The sequence below is a fragment of the Eutrigla gurnardus genome (assembly GCF_963514095.1).
Source record: "Eutrigla gurnardus genome assembly, chromosome: 8".
In the NCBI taxonomy this organism is placed as follows: domain Eukaryota; kingdom Metazoa; phylum Chordata; class Actinopteri; order Perciformes; family Triglidae; genus Eutrigla; species Eutrigla gurnardus.
In genome coordinates, this window is record NC_139922.1 from 18,171,876 (window position 1) to 18,195,460 (window position 23,585).

General features: G+C 41.9%; 2 protein-coding genes across 3 annotated transcripts in view; both read right to left on the reverse strand.

Annotated features, from left to right (window-relative positions):
- The window catches only part of sema3h (sema domain, immunoglobulin domain (Ig), short basic domain, secreted, (semaphorin) 3H), a 102,954-nt gene extending 100,158 nt beyond the window's left edge, over positions 1-2,796 (reverse strand). For both annotated transcript variants that reach the window (XM_084015725.1, XM_084015724.1), the window contains exon 1: positions 2,231-2,796. In XM_084015725.1, the coding sequence (XP_083871851.1) occupies positions 2,231-2,330 (100 nt within the window). In that variant the 5' untranslated portion in view covers positions 2,331-2,796. The remainder of the gene's footprint in view (positions 1-2,230) is intronic.
- Positions 2,797-13,437: 10,641 nt separating this feature from the next.
- rhoab (ras homolog gene family, member Ab) lies at positions 13,438-23,500 on the reverse strand. The gene is made up of 5 exons (XM_084015726.1): positions 23,361-23,500; positions 16,918-17,075; positions 15,132-15,252; positions 14,021-14,151; positions 13,438-13,738 (listed from the first exon to the last, which is right to left on the reverse strand). The coding sequence occupies exons 2-5, from the start codon at positions 17,071-17,073 to the stop codon at positions 13,565-13,567; spliced, it is 582 nt and encodes a 193-aa protein (XP_083871852.1). The 5' UTR covers positions 17,074-17,075; positions 23,361-23,500; the 3' UTR covers positions 13,438-13,564.
- Positions 23,501-23,585: the final 85 nt, after the last annotated feature.

Sequence of the window (23,585 nt, forward strand, 5' to 3'; positions counted from 1 at the left end):
GCACTGGCCTCCTAAGCCAGGGATTGTGGGTTCGAGTCCCATCTGGGGTGGAAGAAAGCAGAGTGGCGCAGCGGAAGCGTGCTGGGCCCATAACCCAGAGGTCGATGGATCGAAACCATCCTCTGCTACGAACATTTTATCCTCAGCTGTGCTGTCTCTTCCACTGCTGACGCACTGACATGCATTAAACCAGCATTTCGAGTCACTCTGAATGGGTCAAAGGACTAATCCACCCACAGGTAACAATCAGAAATCTCTCGATGGTCTAATAATGGGATGTTAACGGGGCAATTTCACTCACTAAATGGACAACACTCTCCAACAAAGCATTATAGGTCAGTTCAGACTGTAGATTTCAGGAAAGTCTGTGCTGCGGAAACAGACTTCTGAACACTTAACCTTTGTTAACTACTCTTTTGTCTCAGCTTCCAAGTGTTTTCAGTGCTTAGTTTAGCCATGTTTGCTCCCTGCTGTTTGCCATTTCAATTACTACTTAGGGATTCAAGCGCTCAAGTGCTGCATATCCATAAAATTGCAAGACACAAAACTCTCAGTGCCTCTTAAGGCGGGTCCACACCGCACCGACTGCCCGACTCGCGTCGGTAAATGAAGTCGGGCTACTTAATATGGCCGACTCGAATGGCGGATTACACATTTGAATCGGCTGAAATGAACGCCGACGTGGGCCGATTCGAGCGACCACACCAAGGAGACTCATGTCACGGACGCCGACTCTGTCAAAGACGCTGATTTTCGGTCCGGTGTGGACCCGCCTTTACAGATCAAGCTCCAAAAAGAGTGTATCTTTCGCTGCCCATCAACTTGAAATTAGTTGGTTTCCTCTTACTGTAATGCAGAAGCCCCAGTGGCCTAATGGATAAGGCACTGGCCTCCTAAGCCAGGGATTGTGGGTTCAAGTCCCATCTGGGGTGGATGATAGCAGAGTGGCGCAGCGGAAGCGTGCTGGGCCCATAACCCAGAGGTCGATGGATCGAAACCATCCTCTGCTAAGAACATTTTATCCTCAACTGTGCTGTCTCTTCCACTGCTGAAATGCTGACATGCATTAAACCAGCATTTCAAGTCACTCTGAATGGGTCAACAGACTAATCCACCAGATGATAGCAGAGTAGCGCAGCGGAAGCATGCTAGGCCCATAACCCAGAGGTCAATGGATGGAAACCATTCTCTGCTTGTAACATTTTGTTAACTACTGCTTTTGTCTACCTTCCTAGTTTTTTCAGGGCTTTGCTTTACCATGTTTGCTCCCTGCTATTTGGCTTTTCAATTACTTAAATATGGACTCCAGCTATCAAGCACTGCGCTTCCATGAAGTTGGAAGACATGAAAGTAGATCCAGCTCCAAAAAGAGTGGCTCTGCCTTTTCCCGTAAATTTGAAATTAAATATGCCATGTACGCATCACAAAGGTCAACAGATTGTATCTGCTGACCTTGGACATACCTACACGTGAGCATATGTTCACCTACAAAGACCAGTGCTACCCACCACGTTGCTTTGTAGTGGAATTGTTGTTCCTCTATACAACTTGACAATGCAAACAATGTGCAGCCCCGGTGGCCCACACACAGTTTTCCAATGTATTAAGAGAAAAATAGCAACCTTTGAGCTCAATTTAATAATTAAGTGGCTAGTAAGCGGTAAGTGGTAATTGTGTTTCCGTTTGTAGCGCTGTCACAGTGTTTCCTGATCTCAGCAATGACTTAGTTCAGAGTTATCACAACTGAGAGAAACAATGGACAAAACTATGACAATAATGCTGACTATGTAATTTAGGAAACTTTCTCATATTAAAAGTGTGTCTAGACAAAATGAAGCAATTCAAATTTGACACTCCTCAACAGATCTCACGGCGGGAGGAGAACGTGAGGCGAACGGGACGGCGAGAGAGAACTGGAGGAAGATGAATTCAATTCAGGTGATTACAGAGATGGTGGAAGTGAGACAGTGTGAGGGGAAAAAAAGCTCAATGGGTCGAGGGACGGAGTATAATTTGTGCTTCACATATCGTATAACAATGTGCGGGCAGTGAAAGGGAAAGATGAGAAGAGGTCACCTGCATGTGTGTGTGTGTGTGTCTGTGTGTGTGTGTGTGTGTGTGTGTGCGTGTGTGTGTGTGTGTGTGTGTGTGTGTGTGTGTGTGTGTGTGTGTGGAGAAAGAGAGTGCTACAGATGTATTAGACAGTAAGAGCAAACAAAAAGCCTCTTACCGGAGTGTGTGAACTGCAGTCTTGGTTGCGATGCTCTCCATGCCCCCGTTAAGGTAGCCCCGAGGTGGGCTAGCAGGACCGCTGTCACCGACCAACACATCCTCCTGCTCCTCACACACACACACAAGCGCACACTGAGTCCAATCTTACAAATTTAGGTAACCACAGTAACAAGTGCCCAACACAGTGTCAGTCAAAATCTCAGCGTTGCATTCAGGTGAGGTGCTGAATCCCAGCACGCACACACACACACACACACACACACACAAACACTCACACACACACTCTTAGTCCAAAGTGTTGCGCTGCTAAAAAAAAACAACTAAGGTCCAAGTAACAGAGATGATGAATCCAGGCAGTCTTGTGCCAGGCTTGAATAAGTCCAGATCCTGAAAATAATTCACTGCTCCTAACAGCAGCACTCACACACTATACCATGTGTGTGTTTATTCTTTTCAAGTGTGTGTGTGGGCTTCAGAGATGGAGGGAAAAATGTATTCCAAGAAAAAAAACTAAGTCGTCTCTCCGCTGCCTCCTCTCAGCTTGACAGCTCTCTTCTGCTCTGTCTCTCGTCCCAACCCCTCTCTGTATGTGACTGCTCTCTCTCTCTCTCTCTCTCTCACACACACACACACTCTCTCTCTCTCTCTCTGGGAGGCGGAGGAAGCAAGACCCCAGATCATTGTGGCCACCCTGCACAGACACACACACACACACACACACACACACACACACGCCTTCACTGCTCCAAGAAAAGCTAGTTAAAGTGGAAATTAGAGACAAGCCAGTTTCATATTTATTCCCATTTACTCACTTTCTCGTTCTCTTACTGCAGCTCTCACACTCCTTTTCCTTCTGCACTTACTCTATCACTTACTCCTTTTCTTTCCCCCACTTTCTGGCGTTTTTTTTTCCTATAACACTTATCAACATCAGTGATAACTCCAAGCTTGACGGGAGGCGCACAAAGTTGTTAAATGTTTTGATTGAGTAACGTAAAGAATAAAAATTTGAAAAATGAAAAGCAATCTGAACGTGCATACATAAACACAGGCATATGACACCATATTAAGCAGTTAAAATGCAATTATAAAGATGAAAAACATGCATGTTGGTTTTCAGAAGCAGTTTAAAATAAGACATTCAAATATGCAGATTTGCAGAGTTGAGGTGCCAAGCCAGGATCAATTCTAAAACAAAACTTCTTCTTCACTCTATGCCTCAGATCCTTTCCTTTCTCGTTATTTTCTCGGTTTCCACTCCCAGCCCAAATGCAATCATTAAAGCCTGAGCCATCGTTCTTGCTCTGTTATTTTCATTAGATGGCTGCTCACTGGGGTACGGCTGCGCAGGCTGAATTTTTCACCAGCTTCAAGTTCAATCACAGGCTAACAGGGACAATTTATTCATTCTCTGGGATAAATAATGAATTTAGGTTGCGTGCAAATGAACAACTGTATACTCTTTTTCTGATTTGTAAATTATTTATTCTCTACACTTGTTTGCTATTTTACATATCGTATAACTTTGTTCCAGCAATTAAATCCTGTAACCTTGTGGAATCCGGTCAAACCTGCTCTCTTATTGAGTTGAAGAAGAAGAAGAAGTTGCCTTGTGGTTACTGACTTACTAAACCTCCTCCAGTGATGGTTTGGCTTGAGCAACGTGCTTATTATGGTTCATGTCTAAATTATTAAAACTAAATGTTTCTGTTGTTTGAATCATTGGACAAAGTGCTGTTCTGCTACCCAGTAGAAATCCATCATTACATAAAGACGACATGTTTTTTCACAGTGTCATGAATGATTTTTTAATTATCATCAGTAGTAAGAAGATAAATCTTTACTGCTTACCTCTCATTGCTGTGGTGATTCTATTGTGGCCCTCCTCCCTCATCCTGATCAGGATCACCTGTCAATCAAACAATTTAACAACTTATTATAATTATCTGTCGATTATATAACTGTAGCTGTCTTTGTGACTTTCATCACTGCCAATGCCAACCACCCAGGCCAGCTCTTGCATAGATTATATATATTTTAGACTAGGTATTGGACGATATAACATTTATCACGGATGGGGATAAAAAACAAAAAAAGTTGATCGTGGTAAATTTTCATTTTCGGGATAATCGTAAATATCGTCACGAGCAACTGGAAAAAGCTGCCTAGTTCACTATCATGGTATAGAAGTAAAATAATTAAAACCTAATTTACAAAATACAAGAAGAATCATGGAATAAAAAACAGGCACACAATATGAAGAGAGAACTTCATGTTGATGATTTATGATTACCTTATTTACGCTTGATTTTCACTAAAAAGTATGTTCACTAAATGTGTCCTATCTGTGATGCAATAAATAATTGTTCTTAACTAAAGGTAAGGTAAAGACATACCAATACGATGTAGTGTCATTTTTAAGAGTTATAAGCATATTTTGATGATTATTGGGAGAATATCGTGAATCGCAATCATTTTTGCCAGGATAATCGTGATATGACATTTCCCATATCTTCCTGTGCATATTTTAGACTAACTGGGGACATCAAATTCACCAATCCTGTGCAACAGAGGTATTTCAATAGAAAGACCTTAAAGAAATGTTCAGAATCTTTATTTTTCGTGTTTGCTTTCCTGCCGAGATTCTGCAAGTGAGGAAAACATGACTAATAAAGTGTAAAAGGTTAAAAGGGTAAAAGTTGGACATTTTGGCATTTTGCAATTGTACTAGTATAGTAGTAAAGCAGGAAGCAGTGGATGCACCGGTCATCATTTGAGCATGTGAGTCAATGAGTCACCATTCATTACATCTTGTTGCATGTTTTATATTCACGTGGTTGCTACTAAAAAGACACTGCAGTTGTGAATCTCATAAAGCTTGCATTTGACCCGTCAGCTATGTCAGAGCTGAACAAAAAAAAAGATTATCAGCCACTCAACAAAACAAAAGGGGCTCTGAAGTTGCAGTATGAATTACATCTCTGAAGAGAAAAGACAGAAGACACAGTTGTGAACCACTGTGTTGTCCGTTTAAAAACTCCAAATGATACTTTCACCATTGTCACATTATAAGCTCTCGCCATAAAACTGACTTACAAGGACCTCCAAAACTCTCAGGTCATGTAGAACTGGATAATTACAAGCTCTTCGCCAATCTCACCTGATCAGTATGCTTGTTAATTACAACTAATGACCTCCCAGCTACGGCAAACAATGTTTGCCTCTGATTTCTCTCTGACAAGTGATGTCGATTAGTCAATTAGTGTATGAGCTCTAGCTGCTGGGATCATTACTGGTCTCAGATCTTACCGCCACTATTCTCTACAAACAACACACACACACACACACACACACACACACAAAAACACACACACACACACACACACACACACACACACACACACACACACACACACACATTCATCCATTGACTCATGAACATTCCCTGTGTTTCCTGGGTTGAGTGAGGATGCATCACTTAATGAGCGCTCATTGTTATCTTGTTGTCCAGTCTGCTTAGTTTCAGGAGGTCTGAAACCCCCTTTTTGAAGCTGATATTAACCGTAAAGTTACTAATTCACACTTCTTACAAAACATTACACAGTTTCTTACGTGAGACGCACACACGTTCATGAATTAAACCTCTTGCAAGCATTGGGGAAACACTTCAATTTAAAATGAAAAACATAACTGGAATTGGCAACACCAACACAAACACACACAAGTACATTTACACTAATAGACCTCAAGTAAAGTCACCTCTTTTGTGAAAACTTTACAAACATGGAGGCAGTGAGGGCGACAGAACAGGGTAGAAGATTGAGAGAAAGACGACAAAGCTGGGACCAGGGATGACATTTCATTATATTTGTTGTTTACAACAAATATTTTCATTACAAAGCTTCATTTAGACATTGGACTACGATGGAGAAGCAGCTGAAGTATTATTTTTCTCTAAGTCAGTTCTATCCTGTTTAATAGAGAGCTATACGGACAATACCAGTATACAGCACATACATAACTCCCTTTAAAAAGATAATATGAAACGGTATCTAGTCATTATTGGGGTAGGTGGCAATAATAGTGTCACTGTTAGCTAGGACGGGGTTGGCAATGGTGTTATTTTTGATTTAATGTTGTTCATGTCACAGTGAGAGACAGAGAGATAGGTTACTAAAATAGCCTAAATTCAACATAAGAAGTTGGGAGAAATAAACCTTTACCCAAAAGTTGCTTTGGTCCGCGGACTGTCAATAAACTGTCTGGTAATAATAAGTAAGTTACAGGTTCCTTCACTACACACAGGTAGGACTGTGCTGCCATCTTACGTTTCTTCTTCGCGCCGCTTACCTGACTGGGATCTCGCGTTTCGGACACTCCCGCGAGAACCACCGGTGGGGAGTAAACCACCAACGAGACTTGATTCGTATAGGAAATGAGCCGTGTAAACGTGTTTCGTTTTTGCTCAAGCTATTAGTCTGACAGCACGCCCGAAGTGAACTAAACATGTCCTGACAACAAATATCTAAAAAAAGAAAACTGTTGCAGCGTCACAGAAGAAGAGAAGTAACTGTTATCAATACACTTAAGATGTAATTACAGCATTGCATCACTAGAGGTCAGTGTATGATGACACATGCATTACATGTGGTTCAGAATAATAATAATGTAATGCCTACATGAAATTAAAAATGCCTTTCGATTGCAGAGATTGTGTTTCCTTTTTCTGAAAAAAAAAAAAAGAAAAAACTGTGAGGAAAAGTATTGAACTAAATCGAAATGCTGTTGTTCAGCCTGTAGTTGGTCTGGGTAACATCACATGGCCTGTTGAAATATCACTTTGGATGACTTTTCATGAATAATTGTCCTTATCATTATTGTTATTATTTTATTTGTTTGATTTTTTTAACAAAATGTCAAAGAAAAAATGTATCTTTAATGACAAATCATTGTGATCTCACTCAAGTCTAATCTGTTAATGGAATTATTGCATGCCTTACTTTCTGATATTAGTATAATCTCCTATGGTGAGTATTCATGTGAGATAGAGAAGTAAAGTAGCATTCCCATAAATTAGGTATAATTTATGCCTTTGCTGTGCTTTGATTTCAGTATATTTTTCATTAAGAGCTAAATATTCCTCATATTTGACCAATCAGGTTTAATTTTGGAGAGCCGTTTGGATTTAAAATTCTTTAACAGATGTGATGGAGTTTATGACAGGGGGAGTGAAGCGTTTTGGAGGGAGTGGGTCGTCTGACCGTCCTGCGCGCTCCCGTTATGATGTGGTGGAACCTTTTGTGTGGGGGCGCGGCTGACGAGAGCGCGCTTGGTACTAAACAGTAGCCAGTAGTGAACCTACAGTACAATATGGACATTAGCACTGAAGTTGTCGTCTCAGAAAGGCTGATAAGCTTAATAAAAAGTTTGTGTTTTTTTACGGGAAACTGTTGGAAACGTAAGCCAGAGGTTGTTTTTTTTTTAAGTTAGGCTATGTGCCATGGAGACAATACTCTTGCCTGGCCAAAGGAACAGAGACAGACGGGTCACTGGGCGTTGTGTTTTGGTGCTCATAGCCTAAAAATAAAACTTTGGGAATCAACAGAATAGGTGGGTGTAAGCATGACTCACAATCATGGGGCAATCCTTACTCCAAAGTCATAACAAAAAAAAGATACACCTCAGACAGAGCAGCCAGTTCTATCAGTCCAAAGTCATCACCAAAGATCGTTTATTTTAGAGGATGAATACGACGGTAGTTGAAATAGGCCTCACTCTCACTGTACTTTCCATGCAGTTCATAAGCACAACTCTAATACTGCCAGACCGAGCGGGCATCCCAAACTCTGTCACTGTTAAGTATCACTGTTTAGTTTGGCTCGGCCACCAAACAGGATAAAATACACATTACACCAGAATAAGGACCATTCACACCCAGGAAACAACGTGTTTCAGCTTCTCCCCTCTGCTAGGAGAAGACTGTACGCTAAAAAAAAAAACAGACACATGAACAGTTTCTTCCCACAGAGACCGTCACTTTAATAGACAGATGCCCACCGTACTTTATTTCTACTGGCCAGAACATGTTAAATTATCTTAATATTACCAGAAAGCCCTAATAGCTTTTAAGAAGACTATCTGTGAGAAAATCCTTCTCCTCGCTGATGTTAGTAGCTCTCAGAGATATGTGGTGCCTTGGAAAAACGGCAGAGTGAGAGGTCTCTAGCCTTTCCCTCATCGCTCACTCTCTGTTTCACTGCAGATGATAGGCCCCTGTGTAACCCGCCCCTCTCCCCTCTCGCTCCCTCCCATTGGACAGCCTCCTCCTCCGGCTTCTCACCCATTGGGCAAGTCGGGCGGGTGATGAGCTCATATTGGTTAAATATAGTTGGGCTCGCGGGGTGCTAAAAATAGACTCGTATATAATGCTGGCGGTTGCGCTGTAATGCGCGCTACTCCTGTCCGACTGGCAGCCGGGGAAGAAGGAAGAGAAGGGGGGCAGAGAGAAAAAAAACAAACAGGGAACAACGTCGTCGCCCTCAGCAGCTTCGCCCTTAGCTCATTCCTCTACAAGTGTTGCAGCAGAGGCTGCGTCGTGTCTTACATGATGCCCGGCCACCAGTTTTGGGTGGAGTAGGCAGTGACGAACTTCCTTCCTTCCTCTTTAACTCTGGTTTCGTCCCTAAATCTCTCTAGAGTACCACAGTCGTTCCCGTCGATCAGAGAGTAGACGTTGTCAAAAAAAGTGATGAATTAACCATAATACAATAGCTGTAACTGAGGTAGGCCCAACAAGTTGCCTCCTGCGTTAAAATCTCATCATTCAAAGACTCTTTGATGGGTTCGCGTGACCAAACATGGCTGCACGTTCTGTAGCAGTCGTCCCATTAACTAGAAGGAGTATGTCTACGACGTGTTGTAATGACACCTTTGGGCGGAGCAGCTAATGCCGGCAATGCTGGAAAATTTAGAGACGTGTGGATCTGACAGGTCAGTGATGCAATAAACATATATGTTATAGAATATGATACAGTGTTTAGATGAAAAATCTTTTAACACATACATTTCCCCAGAGAGGAGAAAAATTAAATTATTCATAATAGTGATAACATGGGGTCAGATGCCAAGAGGTCATTGTTGGTGTCGTGTTTTATGCTGCAAAGCAATGCACAGATTTCCTCTTGAATCAACGTGAAGTAAAAGGCTGCTTCGTGTGTTCTGGCAGATGGTGCAGTGTTTTACAGTGAGGGTATGTGCATGAAGTCATTTTCACCCAGAGAGGCGCAAGCTGACTTCTCACACATCCGCCCACTACAACACTTCTTATAAACCATCCTCCTACTATCCATCCTCAACATTTCTATACCTGTTCATCCCCTCCTCTTCCTACTGTACCACACAAGTCTCACCTGTAACCGTAGGTCACCTTCCTGAGGTGGTAACTGAATGGGAGGAACCACAGCAGGAATGTAGGAAAAGTCGTTCAAAGCTCACAAATGTCATCCTTGGATCTTTTATGTAGACTGTTCAGCTGCTACGTTTTCACATCCGGTTCCCCCTTTGAAATAACCAAGTCGTAGTTTTTACCTTGAGGTTCAGAGACGTCAATGAATGCCAATAAAATACCATGGCAGTTTCCTCTGGTGGGTTATTGCACTGGCAGCATTGCGTTCACATTCAAGTGGCTGTTGGCACAGAGATTTCTGCCACTGTTTGGTCCACATCAGTTGTGAAAAAACGTGATGTGATGTGTGCTGCACATGAGCAACCTAAATAAATATAAGTCTCTGTACGAAAAAGTTGACTGTAAGTGCACGTTCCTTGTGAACGCCACATCCTCACACATCACTTTTATGACCGGATTTCCACTCCTCCGCGCTGCCTTACATAACTACAGTGTTTTATTGTTGGTAGCAGAGCGGCTCCACACTCTCCGCACACGTTCCCAGCCTCTCGATATTCCTCCACAACATCCAGCTTCATCCCACACAGGCTGAATGCGCCTCACCTCGGCATCCCACACACTCTGCAGCACATCTAGCTGTAGCGAGCGCTCATCCCAACCACTTACCAGTAATGTTACTGGTGTTGTGACAGAACTTCATCAGTGCTGGTTGAAGAGAAGTAAAGGAGAAATTGTTTTCTCCTCCGATTTCAGGCGCTGCAATTACAGGGCGACACATTCCATTCATTCCTGGTGAGGTACTGTTCGTTTACCTCATTTTAATAAGATATTGGGTGCGGTTTGGATGACAACGGACTTTTCATCGTGTTTGAAGACTGATCGTGTGACCAGATGAGGCTCGAGTCCCATCGATGTTGTGGGATTTTATCGTTGCACCCATAATATTACCCATGAAACATTGATCTATGTTGCTGTATAGTTTACAACAGAGCCGTGATCACAAATGCTTTGTTTTGAAACTCGGCTGTGATCACAGTGAGTTGAAAATTGGAGATTTGGGGGTGGGAAAAGCATGGGTTAAAATGCTGTTGCTTCATTAAACATCCACACTTCAAGAGCGGCTAGTTCACATTCCCAATATAAACCTCACCAACTGGATATAATTAAAAGTATTTGAATTGTGGTTGCAAAAGTGACTCTCTAAAATGTCACTCCCCAACCTCTCAACAGTTTAAATAATTCTTCACATTTTGCATCATTTGATAGTTTATGTGGGGCTTGTGTGTCAAAAAATAAACTCAGTAGTTCATGAAAACGATTCCACCACTCATTCATACTTCATGTGTATTGATTGAACTTTAGAGCTCTTCTCCAAATCCCCCTGAGACCAAAATGAATAGGAGCTGGGTGTTATAGAAAGTCATTTATTACACAAACCAAAGCTAGTTTACAAATACAGTTTCCAGTTCTGTGCGTGTGTATAGTCTAGTATGAACAAACCACATTTTATATTTACAGACTTTGCATACAGCTTGGTTTTCCTGTTCTTTTGTTTACATCACTGCTTCAGCATCCCAAATTAGGATTTTAAAAATACAATAAAAGTAGAAATAAAAATGATTTGTACATAATAAGGAGGCTTACTGTTTTTTCCTTGGCTTATCAGCCAAGTTTGTGTTTGAAACAAAGAACAGAGGGAAAAAAAGAAGAGCTGGCGACGCATTAGACAGGCAGCCGAGAGGCCAGCCTTTCTCCTGACTGCCTAACAACAGCATTTGGCAGCGATGATTAACGGGTCGTTACAACCAAACGTTAACCATCAGAAGAATCAGGTAAAGCACAACAGAATAAACTAAAGCGACAACACAAAAGCAGTCCCATAGTCTTCACTGTCTATTTTAAATACTGATAGACAAACATGACTTCTTTTCTTTTTCTTTTTTAAAAGCAAAAAAAAAAAAAAAAGGAAAAAGGATATAAGAACAGGCTCGACCAGGTAGGCCAGGAAGAAGAACGGGAGCTTTCAACAGTGTCAAAAGGCTGAATCTGCCAGTAAAACACTCAAGAGTCAGGGGAGGGTGGTGGCTGATTTATCCCAAATAAGAACTTCCACCATTACGAGTTATAGAATGGATAGACCTTAAAAAATACCCCAAATTAAAATTGCATATATACACACAGCAGGGGCTAAATTCCCACTCTGCTAGTTACTGATGTAGAGGACCAAAAATCTATCCGGCTGCCCAATCTGACGAATGCTGGCATTTCCATGCAGTTCTCTGGATAAAAGGAGGTCATGTCACGCATGTCATGTCTGTGTTTTAAGTTGACCTGTTAAAGCAGACGATGGGGGACCAACAGTTAACCAGTAAAAGGCAGACATGTATAAATGGTGGATAACATGGTATATTCCAGACACCCTTTTTCCCCCTTAAACACAAACTAGCTCTGGTTATTGTACATTTGACCTTTATACATGCCTACAAATAAAAGAAATGAGTAGTCGTTCATCCCAAATAAGGAGATCAGTGGTGTGCGTGTAAACACATACTCTCCTTGTCCATTGTCCTGGTCTGAAACCAGGGAAGATGAGCACCAGCAGTCAGCTATGTGGAACAGGAAGGGATGAGTTTGGTTAACTTGTACTATATGTAGGTCAGGAAGCTACCATCGGCATCCCGTGGGACCACAAATCACCCGCCACTTCCACCGATGCAGTCCAGAGAACGGTAACGGTTCAGCAAATCACCTCCCAAAGTAGACAAACCAACCTCAGTAAAGATTCACCAGCATGGGGGTCATTTTAATGTGCGACACCGACGGCATCACAATGCTGCTAGCACGTAAACTTCACACTGTCCTTTACAAACACTGCTATGGTAAGATGCTGAATATTTAAAGCAGCAAGTGGAGCACAGGTGGTGATGACAGCCACTTTGAATTACAGATCATATGACGAAGAACAGGAAGTAGCTTTACTTTAAAACCGGTGCCGAGGGCAATTTTCTCTCAATTCAAAGGGTGCACGGGCTGCGGTTTGTGCAGTCCGGTAAGAGTACGGTTCAATGCGTTTGTCACTGTGAACGCAGGATTAGTCTCAGTGAGAGACTGAGCTGGACATGTGGACGCGTCGCTCCACGCCGCTCTGATAATACCACACATAAGAATGGAGCACCTGACAGCACGTGACCACTCGTTTAACACTGGATGCAACGACCCAATCAGGACAGACTTTTATAAATGCACTATTTCATAGAAAACAGAATTGTTCTTGAATTGAACTGCAAGAGAATCAACCTCAACCCTTTGAGGAGCACTGGATTAATAGTTTAGTGGTGATCTGTCTGCTTTTGGGGCTGTTCAAATAAGTTAAACTGAAGGTTTGGTGTACACAGTCTCATCATGGTTGATCCCAGCGCTACTTCCAGGCTTAAATAACCCACTGGCAGCCCTTTATACTGGTACACATTTACTGTGCAATCCGTTTGCCCTCATCCATCTGTCAAGTCATCCAGGCGGGAAACTAAGCCTTTTTTGTTGTCCGTACTGAATGTAGTCTCATCCCATAATTCACCAGCAACAGTTTGACCATGATCTTTATCAGTGTAAGTGGCTTGATGAAAAGACAAAATGGACCAGCGTTTGGCTGGTTAATGGTAAACAGGTAAAGAGCCCAATGGTTTACAGCGGTAGCCACCCGTCCACCACCCCCCCGCCCCCCTTCGTCCGCCCCACCCCCCACCCATCCAAGTCCCCACCCCCCCACCCGTCCCTCTCCATCAAACCCAAGTCCCAGGGTAAATGCAGTCCAACAAACGTTTCTTCCCCTCCCTCCCTCTCCCATCTAGTAATGCCTCCATCCCTCCCGAGCCCTAGTCACTGGGTACAGTAGCCCAGGGTGAATACAGTCCGAATATGTCAGCCATTTTACAGCACTACACATTTACTGCTCTTCTTTCCGCGACGGGCCTGCAGTGCCGCCCTGGTGGCCATCTCGAACACCTCCCGCACACCGTCCTTGGTCTTAGCAGAGCACTCCATGTAACCGAAAGCTGCAATCCGGCCGGCCATGTCCCGGCCCTCGTCTGACTTCACTGGTTCCTATTGGTCGGAGCAAAAACCAAGAATGGGTTTTTGGAAGACATTCACTGTACCACTGAATATTCAAAATCTAGAAAATATGAATCAAAGCCACGATCTTGACTGATATAAACATCTCATACTATGAGAGTCATGCATTTGCCTCCGTTTTCCTGACAACTGTCTAATACACATACAATACACTCGCAGAATACCCCAAATGGTAATATATTTGTATTAAATTAACAAAGGGCTAAATGTCTAACTATTAATTAGAGCCAGACATAAGAATAATTATGGTACCTGTTTCATCTTGGCCAGCTCTCGGCGTGTGTGCTCATCGTTGCGCAGGTCTTTCTTGTTTCCTACCAGGATGATGGGAACGTTGGGACAGAAGTGTTTGACCTCTGGGGTCCATTTCTCTGGAATGTTTTCTGCGATGGAAAGAGACCAAAGAAGTAAGCAATAGATCAATGATCATTGGCCATTTTAGTTTGTGCAGGCACATCCAACGTAATTTTGGTTGTCAGAATGAAATTCAATGCAGAGCCACGTTGCGATGGAGGCGATTGGATCTTTAGTGATTTATCTTTTTGTGTCTCTCTGTATATGTCTCACTTAAAACACAGGAAATGCTAATAACTATGTAAATGTTCCAACAAACTCATAGGAAATGCTAGTGCCGCCTATTCTGGCACACACAAAAGCAGAAACGTTATTTGATGATGCAGCAAATAATCTTATCTTTAAATTAGCTAACAGCGTTAAATCCCAGGATGCCGGCATTTAGATTAGACCAACACTGACAAAGTAATGTCATTTAAAATATGAGTCACTGCAAAGTCAATTCTGCTTCTGAAGACAAAAAAAGAAAGAAAAAATGTGTCTATATCTCAACTGAGCATCAAGTGTTGGGGAAAAAAAAAAAAAAAAAAAAACTGTCGAGCTTGGTCAGCGAAAACACTGATTTACACAGAGCTGTGAAGTCTGAAGAATGGTCACGTAAAACAATTTGAAAGTACAAGCTTTAGTATAATAAGCCTTTGTTTTGTTACAATTGTAACTTCCTCTCATTTAATCCTGCACAATTCATGTCTGGCACTTTAATTATCTGCAGCTTTAATCACCACATTTTATGCAAATCCATTTCCATGTGATCACAGCAGTGCTGTTCATAAGCATGACAGAAAAGGCATGACTTGTTGTTTTACAGCGTGGCTGCATGCCAGATAATAAGTCTCAGTGTGTGTACGTCTGTATGTGCAAATGGAAGCAGTTCCTCGTCTAGTGGTATTAAGAATCACAACAGGATGAAGGCGCAGACCCCAGAAATAACTTGTTATGAAAACAGAAAGATGGGGAGGCGGGGGCTACTTTATGGCATGCATGAATGTGTGTAGGTGTGTGTCCTCACCCAAGCTGTCAGGGCTGTCTATGGAGAAGCACATGAGGATGACATCAGTGTCTGGATAGGAGAGAGGTCTCAGTCGGTCATAGTCCTCCTGACCCGCAGTATCCCAGAGAGCCAACTCCACCTGCCGCACACAGACACACACGAGCATTGAGGGTGGAGAAAGGACAAAGGGGAGGGAGAGAAGTTAATACACCATGTCCGTCCTGATCAGCTCAACCTTCACACTGAAGCCAGCAAAGAAATGGATAATAAACAAGGGCTTCAGCGCACTTCGCCCTGACTAGGGACTATAAAAAGGACATTTATTTTCTCATTCCACAAGAAAAAAATTAGTACATCATTATAGCAAAAATAATTACGAGTATAACAAGGAGGCAAAAGAAATTAAAAGTTCGATAAGGCATCAAACAAAAGTTGTGTGGAACAGGCTGTGTTTCTCCTGTATTTATGAAACATGGAGGCTCTATAGTTCAAACAAGACAGTAAACTATAACTCATTTCAACCTTGACAAAGGCAGTGCAGACCAGATCCACTCCCTTCGTTCTTACTTTCACAATAAAAGCCCATCACATCATAGTTGCAGGCAATTATTTCGCACCTTTGTGTCATTTACTTGCCATGGCATGCTTATAAAAGCCTATTTTATAATTGGATAATTAGATTTCATTTTATAGATATATTTGAACATGTGACCATTATTCCAAGCGAGCAGAGTGCAGGGTAAAATCTGGAAAGGAAACCCGATTTGGAAAAGTGTGACACTTGACATAAGTTGCTTCTCCTCAGCGGCACAGAGTTAGAAATCAAACCAGCCAATAAAAGACTCAACGTCCCAGAATCCCATTAACACATAATGAGGTCAGGACATGTGGGTTTATGACTGATGCGTTGGGCTGGGTGCTGTAGTTACCCAGAATGGCACACATATAACACATCATGTGGCTGGAAGTCACAAGAAGTCTTATTCCAGAGGAGAAAATATCCTGCAATTTCTGTGTAACGGTGGATTTTGGTTTATCTAAAGCAAGCTTCAACACAAACATCAATGTGTCCATCTGTATTCACATAGGGCAAGTATGCATTGTGAGTTAGCATAGCACTTGACATAATTTTAGATAAAACGCAGAGTAGCGCACCAAAACGATAGCCCAAAAACACCTGCAAATATTTTGACAATTAATTTGAAGGCCGGTGACTAAGTCAAATGAAGCAGTCTGTAGAAACAGACCAGACTTAACAGATGACTGCTGCAATGTGAGGGAAGATGTGAAAATGGGGCAGTGCAGTCTTATCAACACTTGCTCACTTGGGCCTGAAGGCAGAATTACAGCGTTGAGCATGATAAAGCACCCAAGGAACAAAATTAGCCCCGATAGAAGCACAGAACACACTGCAGTGACTAAAAAAGGCAGGGGTCTGTCGGGATAGTTAGGGAACCATGTAGATTACTCGATGATGTCAGAAAAGGGTGCAAATTCTGTAATGAGGTGTGTTTATTTATTTTTGCAGGTTGGAGTAGTTTAATGGCATTTATTTACTAAGCAAAACAGTCACTTAACAAGAATGTGTCTAAGGTTTGGATCAATCCATCTACCCCGAGGCAACACTTGGAAGTGGCATTTAATGGTGTTACGACCATAATGATGAACACAGCAAGTTATGGCTGCTGAAGTGTAACACAGAGATTTTTTTTATATGAAAATAATTAACAGAAAACTACTAATATTAAAGAAAGAAAAGGGTCAGGTTCTGCAAGGCCAAAAAGACAAAAAAGAACTGTCTCACCTGTTTGCCATCCACCTCTATGTCAGCAACATAGTTTTCAAATACGGTGGGGACGTAGACCTCAGGGAACTGGTCCTTGCTGAAGACAATCAGAAGGCAGGTTTTCCCACAAGCTCCATCCCCCACTATCACCAGCTTCTTACGGATGGCTGCCATCCCTGGAGGAAGACATGGAGGAGCAGGTAGACGTTATGATCAAAAGGAGCCACGGGAAAAGCTTAACACATTAAGTACAACCGGAAGGGCGACAGTTACAGCAGAAGTATCCAAAACCGTCCACATTTTTGATCATTGGGGGAAATACACAGCAAACTATCCTGTAGCACCTGTCTAAGAGCTGAAAATACCTTGCGACATATGTGACTATATACTGAGACAATGTATTGTGCAGGTGCACTATGCAACACCATACTTGACTAAGTTAACCACGGAGCTGGAAAAAAAGGTCCTCAACCTGAGGCTCAGATTCTCTCTGGGTTGATTGAGTTTGAGACAGAAAGGTAATATTCTTTTATATTATTCTATTCTATATTTGTAATTACTGCCATTTTCTTTAAGAAAGGAAGGCTTGCAAACGTCGAGGCTGATTTAATATTGCACAAGTGGGCTGAGGAGAGCAGGAACCACTTCATATTTCGGGGCTTGTTAGCAGAAAAGGCGTAGGGAGAACATGTGTAAATGGGAACCTGTGAATCACACAATGCAGGCCAGTTGCATATTAAGATTAAGACTGACTGGTGGGAGTGACAGATAATTTCATGTCATGATTATCCTGGCCAAAATAATTGGGGTTCATGGTATTATTTCCATAATAAATGCTTAAAACTTTAAACATGCCACTAAAAGATAGACATTGTGTTAGTCTTCATGCTTGCCTGACAATTATTGTACTTTAAGGCCATGTCCACACAGCAACGTTTGTGTGCAAATGCAGTCTTGCACGTTTTGGCCGACCATCCAAATGGATCCAGAGTTTTTGGTGTCTGTAGATGCAATTATATAAAACCAGGTCACATGGTGAAAAAGTAAAAAAAACGCCATCCTTGCATTTCTAGTTTGTGTCTACGGCAAATATTTTTCCATTTTTCTCTTCTCTACCACGATAGCAAGCTAGACAAGTTTTTCAAGTCAGACATGTGACAACATACAGGATTATTCCAATAATGGCAATTCATCACAATCAACTTATTGTAAGTGTTTCTATTGTGACCAACAATAAAATCTTGTATCATCCCATCCCCGATGCAGCTAGCGCGATACAAAATAGCATATCCAATTTGTCAAATCCTATGACGGTCTGATAATGATTTATAATAATTATACTAGTATGAGGATAGGGTTTAATGGGGAGATTAGTGATGTGTAAAGTTGTCATTACAGCACAATGCAGCAAGAGCTACTAGGAAGTAAAATGTAGCCGATGTTCCAGTAATGCACAGCAGTAAAAGACCCAACAGACGTGTCAGCGTGGGTGTGAGTGAACAAGCTTGCCCAACAGAGTTAAGGGAAGTTGGAGTAAATGAGTGTCGTATAGTCTTGTGTCAGCTGCACTGAGAGCAGCTTGGATCACTCCTTATTGGGAAATGCCATTTCAAAGAAATTCACATACAAAAGGAACTAGGTTGAAATGTGGGTTTTCTATTGAAGATATAGACTGGTGTGGAACAAGAATTACGGTCACATTTTACCAACAACTTCAAACAGGAAACAGAAACCCCCCCCCCACAAAGCACACTTCAAACGCACCTCATCTGTCATGGTGGCACTTCCGCAGAGACAACTTTCACACGAACACAGTACATCTACTGTGTACTTACTAACCGCACAAGGACAACCAGACGCATATAGAGAGGGTAATAAATCATATCCCCGACGCTCATTTCCTCCCTGATCTGAAAAGGTGCAGCACTGCCTGGTGCCAATCACATATTTCTGGCTGGTCATCGCCATAACAGTGAGTCAGCTGGAGGCGTGATAGAGGGCAAACTCCCCACCACCACCCAGACATGGCGTTGCACCAGCCCCAGTTAGAGGTTCAATTCCCTTCCCTGTGTGATTTTAGCCTCTCTGAACAAAGACCTGGGGTACAAGGGGTTTGGTTGTTAGTTGCACTGCTAAAAGATGTTTAAAACTAATATGCTTATCAGAAGATTCTCACTGACCCTAGCCTGTCTTTCTTCTCCATGATTTGTTTCACTGCTTTATGTTTTTGTCCATACAGCAGTTTTTATGTAACTGACATTTTTAGCTACTGTAAGCTCTGTACCATCTACATTTTCTTCAGCTTCTGTCCTTTTCCAAAGGAAAAAAAACAGTCTTTTTCTAAACCACAGCACATTTGAGCAGTCCATTCAGCACACTAGCTCCATTTACAAGTTTAAGTATGACCGCTCATTAAATTGACTTTCAATTTCATTTTTTTTTTTGCCTTTAGGCTCATTAGGTTCTGACCCTAAAATGCACAAAAAGCACGGTGAGGTCCTGGAAGAATATTTAAATTGTAGCTGAATACTCCAAGTAGGACAGCAGTGTCAAAACAGATTAGACCATTTCCTTCATGACTTGAGGAAAAAGGAAAAGACAAAAATGGGGGCAGCTGTAGCCTCGAGGTGGGTGTGTGGTCAATGCTTGAAACGTTTGGCCAGTGGGTGAACAGGGTAAATAACAATGTGGCCTCCTTTCAACAAATGCTGCCTATAAGCAAGTCATTACAGCCACCAATTATTCCTTCAAAATGGATTATTGAAACCAGTAATAATACAAAGCTGCATCTATGTTTCAACGTCAGTTTCAGACTATACATTTCTATAAATAAAGAGTTAGTATCTAAACCTTTTCCTGGTCTAAAAAATATGCAGGAAACACTTAACAGGGACATAATAAAAGACAACACATCAGGGGGGCACAATGTGAACACAAAGGGCAACAACAGGAAAATCTCCATTAGCAATGGAGACTGTTATGTCTGAACTGTAGCAGCAACACAACACATTCATTGGTCATAACAGACAACAACCACTTGACATCTATGGTTTGGGTAGCAGGAAAATTAATAGACACTGTTCCTATTCCAAAGGACACTACAGCTACATAAAAGTTAAATCAATAATGGGAACACACTGTCCACAAGTACCTTATCCAACATGATTAGCAGTAGTGGAAGCTGTGTTGTTTTATAAGAAATAAGATAGAAATACTGATAAAATGGGCTGGATTCAAGTTTTTTCACTAGTTTTTGAAGAATGAGAATATAAAATTAGTTGTCAGCTGTACAATTAATTGCCCGCCATTTTGATAATTGATTTATCCGTTTGAATATTTTCAAGAAATATGTATACGACCATCAGCATCTTGGGCTGTGGCTAATATGTTAGTTACAGAGGAAGTGATGTAAAAGCAACTACAGCCTACAGACAATCACATAACAGCTTATGTCAAAACTGTCTTCTTTGGGTGCACAAATTTAAAAATGCTTTCATGCACGAGGGAGAAAAAAAAAGGTTTGTTATGCAGACTCTGCTGATGGTCACGGTAACAACAAATTTAATGCATGTCGGATGTACTCGCCTGACCAATTATAATCCTACGCCCCACCTGCATGTCAGCCAACAAGAGACAATGAGATCAAATTAAGAGACGGGCATGCAACAGATAAGGAGAGGGACAACCCCGATGGGATCAAATTAACAGAGTAGGATAGAATCAGAGAGAGCAACGGGGAACGATTCTGTGATACAAGAGTCAATGAAAAGACAGCTGGCAATAGGGGTAAGTCTTCTGGTAATTATTGTGGTTCACGTCAGCAACTCACACATTCCGCCAACAGTGATTGTGCTCCTTTTGAAAAGCTGCTTGACAAAAGAAGCTCATCCTACTCTCCTGAGCTACTTAACTGAATTAGACAAGAAAAATTCCAACAAAGACAACGTTTGATGAGTCTTGGTTTTCAATCTAGTCTCCACATTTGGGGTGATTAACTATCCTGTAAACTATCGACCAAGTAAACTAAAACAGACATTTTTTTCCTGACAGCAGACCTGCCACACAAACCAATTTGTGCATGAACACAACCAGTTTTCATCAAACACAAAACCATCCTGTGGCGTTTTCTTTAATTAATAAGAGTTCACTGAACTTTGCTCTGAGTTGTTTCCTTGTATGACAACACTTTAAATGCATTATTAAAATGGTTACAGTGCACTTGATGATTCATCAGCCGGTCTTTTCGAAAACCCCACACAGGCAACAGTTGTATTAAAAGACCCGTGTGTGCGTTAACACTAGGAAATACCCCACACACTCTTCAGTGTGGAAAATTAGACGCAGGTTAATGATGGTTTACTGACTGCAATATGAATATTTCAGTTACTGACAGAAACTTGGCGGGTGTTTTTCCACTGACACCTGACAATCATTTCTGTGACTAGTGGACATTTGAATTCATCCATTGCTGTGAAATGAACAGAAAAGAATGATGTTTACCACCGTGTGTACAGCACACACAATGAAACAATACACTACATAAAATATCTCCCCTGTGGAGACTGGTTTGTTGGCTTAAAGCAACAATTTGACTAACCTACATTATGAAGATGACAGCTCTTAAGTGTGTGTGCTCAAGAACATGTCAGGGATTGTGCATTTAAAGTTAAGCAGATAAAAATTAGTATTTGAAGCATTTAATCTACTGACTAAATTACTGCAAAGATTCCTGATGAATATTTAAATTACCCCTTACTTGAAAGGAGACAAAGTAATGCAGTGACGCAGTTAAAATCATATTTTCCAGAGGATTGGCAGCTGTTCACTATATCTATATCCATATATATAGTAACAAAAGAATCATGCCGCATCTATAGCACAACCCCATAAAGAACTGACATGCACGTGTATTCAGAAGAAACCTTCATTGTTAGGAAAAAAAGGCCAGATTTATGAATCGGCTATAAGATGAAATTGGATGTCAGTCACTGGTATCTTCCTTTGTTACAGTGGAGGAGAGGATATGATTTAAGTTACCAGCTTCAAGGGTGACAGTGTGTAACGCCCGTATTAAAAACCTACCTCACGCCCTGCTCTGCCTTAGGCGCTGCGAATGGAGCTACTTTATCTTCTGATGGAGCAAATGCTATTCTAGAGTATTTTTTTGTGAAGAATGATAAAATGGAGTAAGAAATATTCAACTGTAACCCCATCCAAAAATACTAAATCTGAGGGGAAAACTGCACATTTGAGCATGCAATAAGTCCTCTTAAGATCCAGGTTTGGATGTTATATCTTCTCACTTTTCTACAAGATTTACTTATGGTTGCATAGCTTGAAAAATTATGTTCTTTCCTTTCATTATTTAGTTAAAAAAAATCAGAAAGAAATGCATCTGGATAATAAGGTACATTACTGCCATTTTCCCCAAAAGCCATATCACATGCATCCAACTAAAATGTCTTAATATGTGGAAAAGGGTGGTGGTAAATATATATATATATATATATATATATATATATATATATATATATATATATTTGAAAATATAGTGAGGTATAATTGTGTCGCCCAGCCCTAGCAAATGGGTCAAATATCGCACACTCACGTGGCTGAGTAGAAAATTGCTTCGTGTAGTCTACTAGCCCCTGTAGGCAAACGCACAGAAAAAGGTTGTTTCTTGCCTGTGAGAGCTCCCAGTGTTTAGTCAAACATTGTTTTTAAACCAGCAAGCCACTGGGTGGGTCACCAGAAAGATGGCGTCATCACAGAGGCAACAGATGGCTAGTGTGTCCGCAGTGCAAGAATGGGTGGGTGGCCCCGATCCAAACTAAACACCTAGACCTACATCACACGTATGACTTCTCAGAGGTGGAGATTGCTCGTGGAAAATGTAAAACCCGCTAATAAGTAACGTGTGCTTTATGGTCATGCCGTGTTCCTAAAACCTACAACCGGGAGAATATTTGGTTTTGGGTGTTTGAAAGAAAGTACGGTGTTGTATTCGTACCGGAAAACGAACGTCTGACATTAGCATTTAACTAGCAGCCATTCAAAAGAGTGACGCGGAGCCGTTGGGGAAGCCGCCCGGTCAGCCGGGGCAAGCCAGGAAAAGAGCCGTATTGTTTGGCTGTAATCCAGGCCGGTCCCTACGGTTCAATTCATGAGCATCACTTGAGTTCTATCGGTTTACCAACAGCCCTCGGTAGACCGAGGTGATTCGGCCACAGAGGCGTAGAGACCCTAAACAGTAGTTTTCTACTCGTGTGTGGCAAGTGCGGAAGCGGCGTTGAGGTCGGTTATGGGGGGCAAGCTAACCACGCTAGCTTCTAGATTCGCTAGCACGGCCTCTTCTCTTACGCTCCGGAGAACTTTTAAAAATAACCCTGTCCGCTTTCAAACGTAACAACGCGAAATACGTCGCACTTTTCAACGGCCCGGTATTTCAGAAAGTAGTTTACCTGCAGTTTATGTGGCTAGCCGTCGGATTTTTCGGTGTTTCCCGGTGCAGAGTTGCTTTGCCGACCAGTCGACTCGCTGCTTCCTCCCGTCTCTATCTGATACAATGAATTACTTCACGGGAGCGCGCCGCTAGGGTTTGTAGTTTGTAGCTGGGAGGGAGGGGGGGAGGGGTCACGGCCACGCGCTCGAGAGCCACACCTGCGCGGGCACGAGGTGTACGAGCA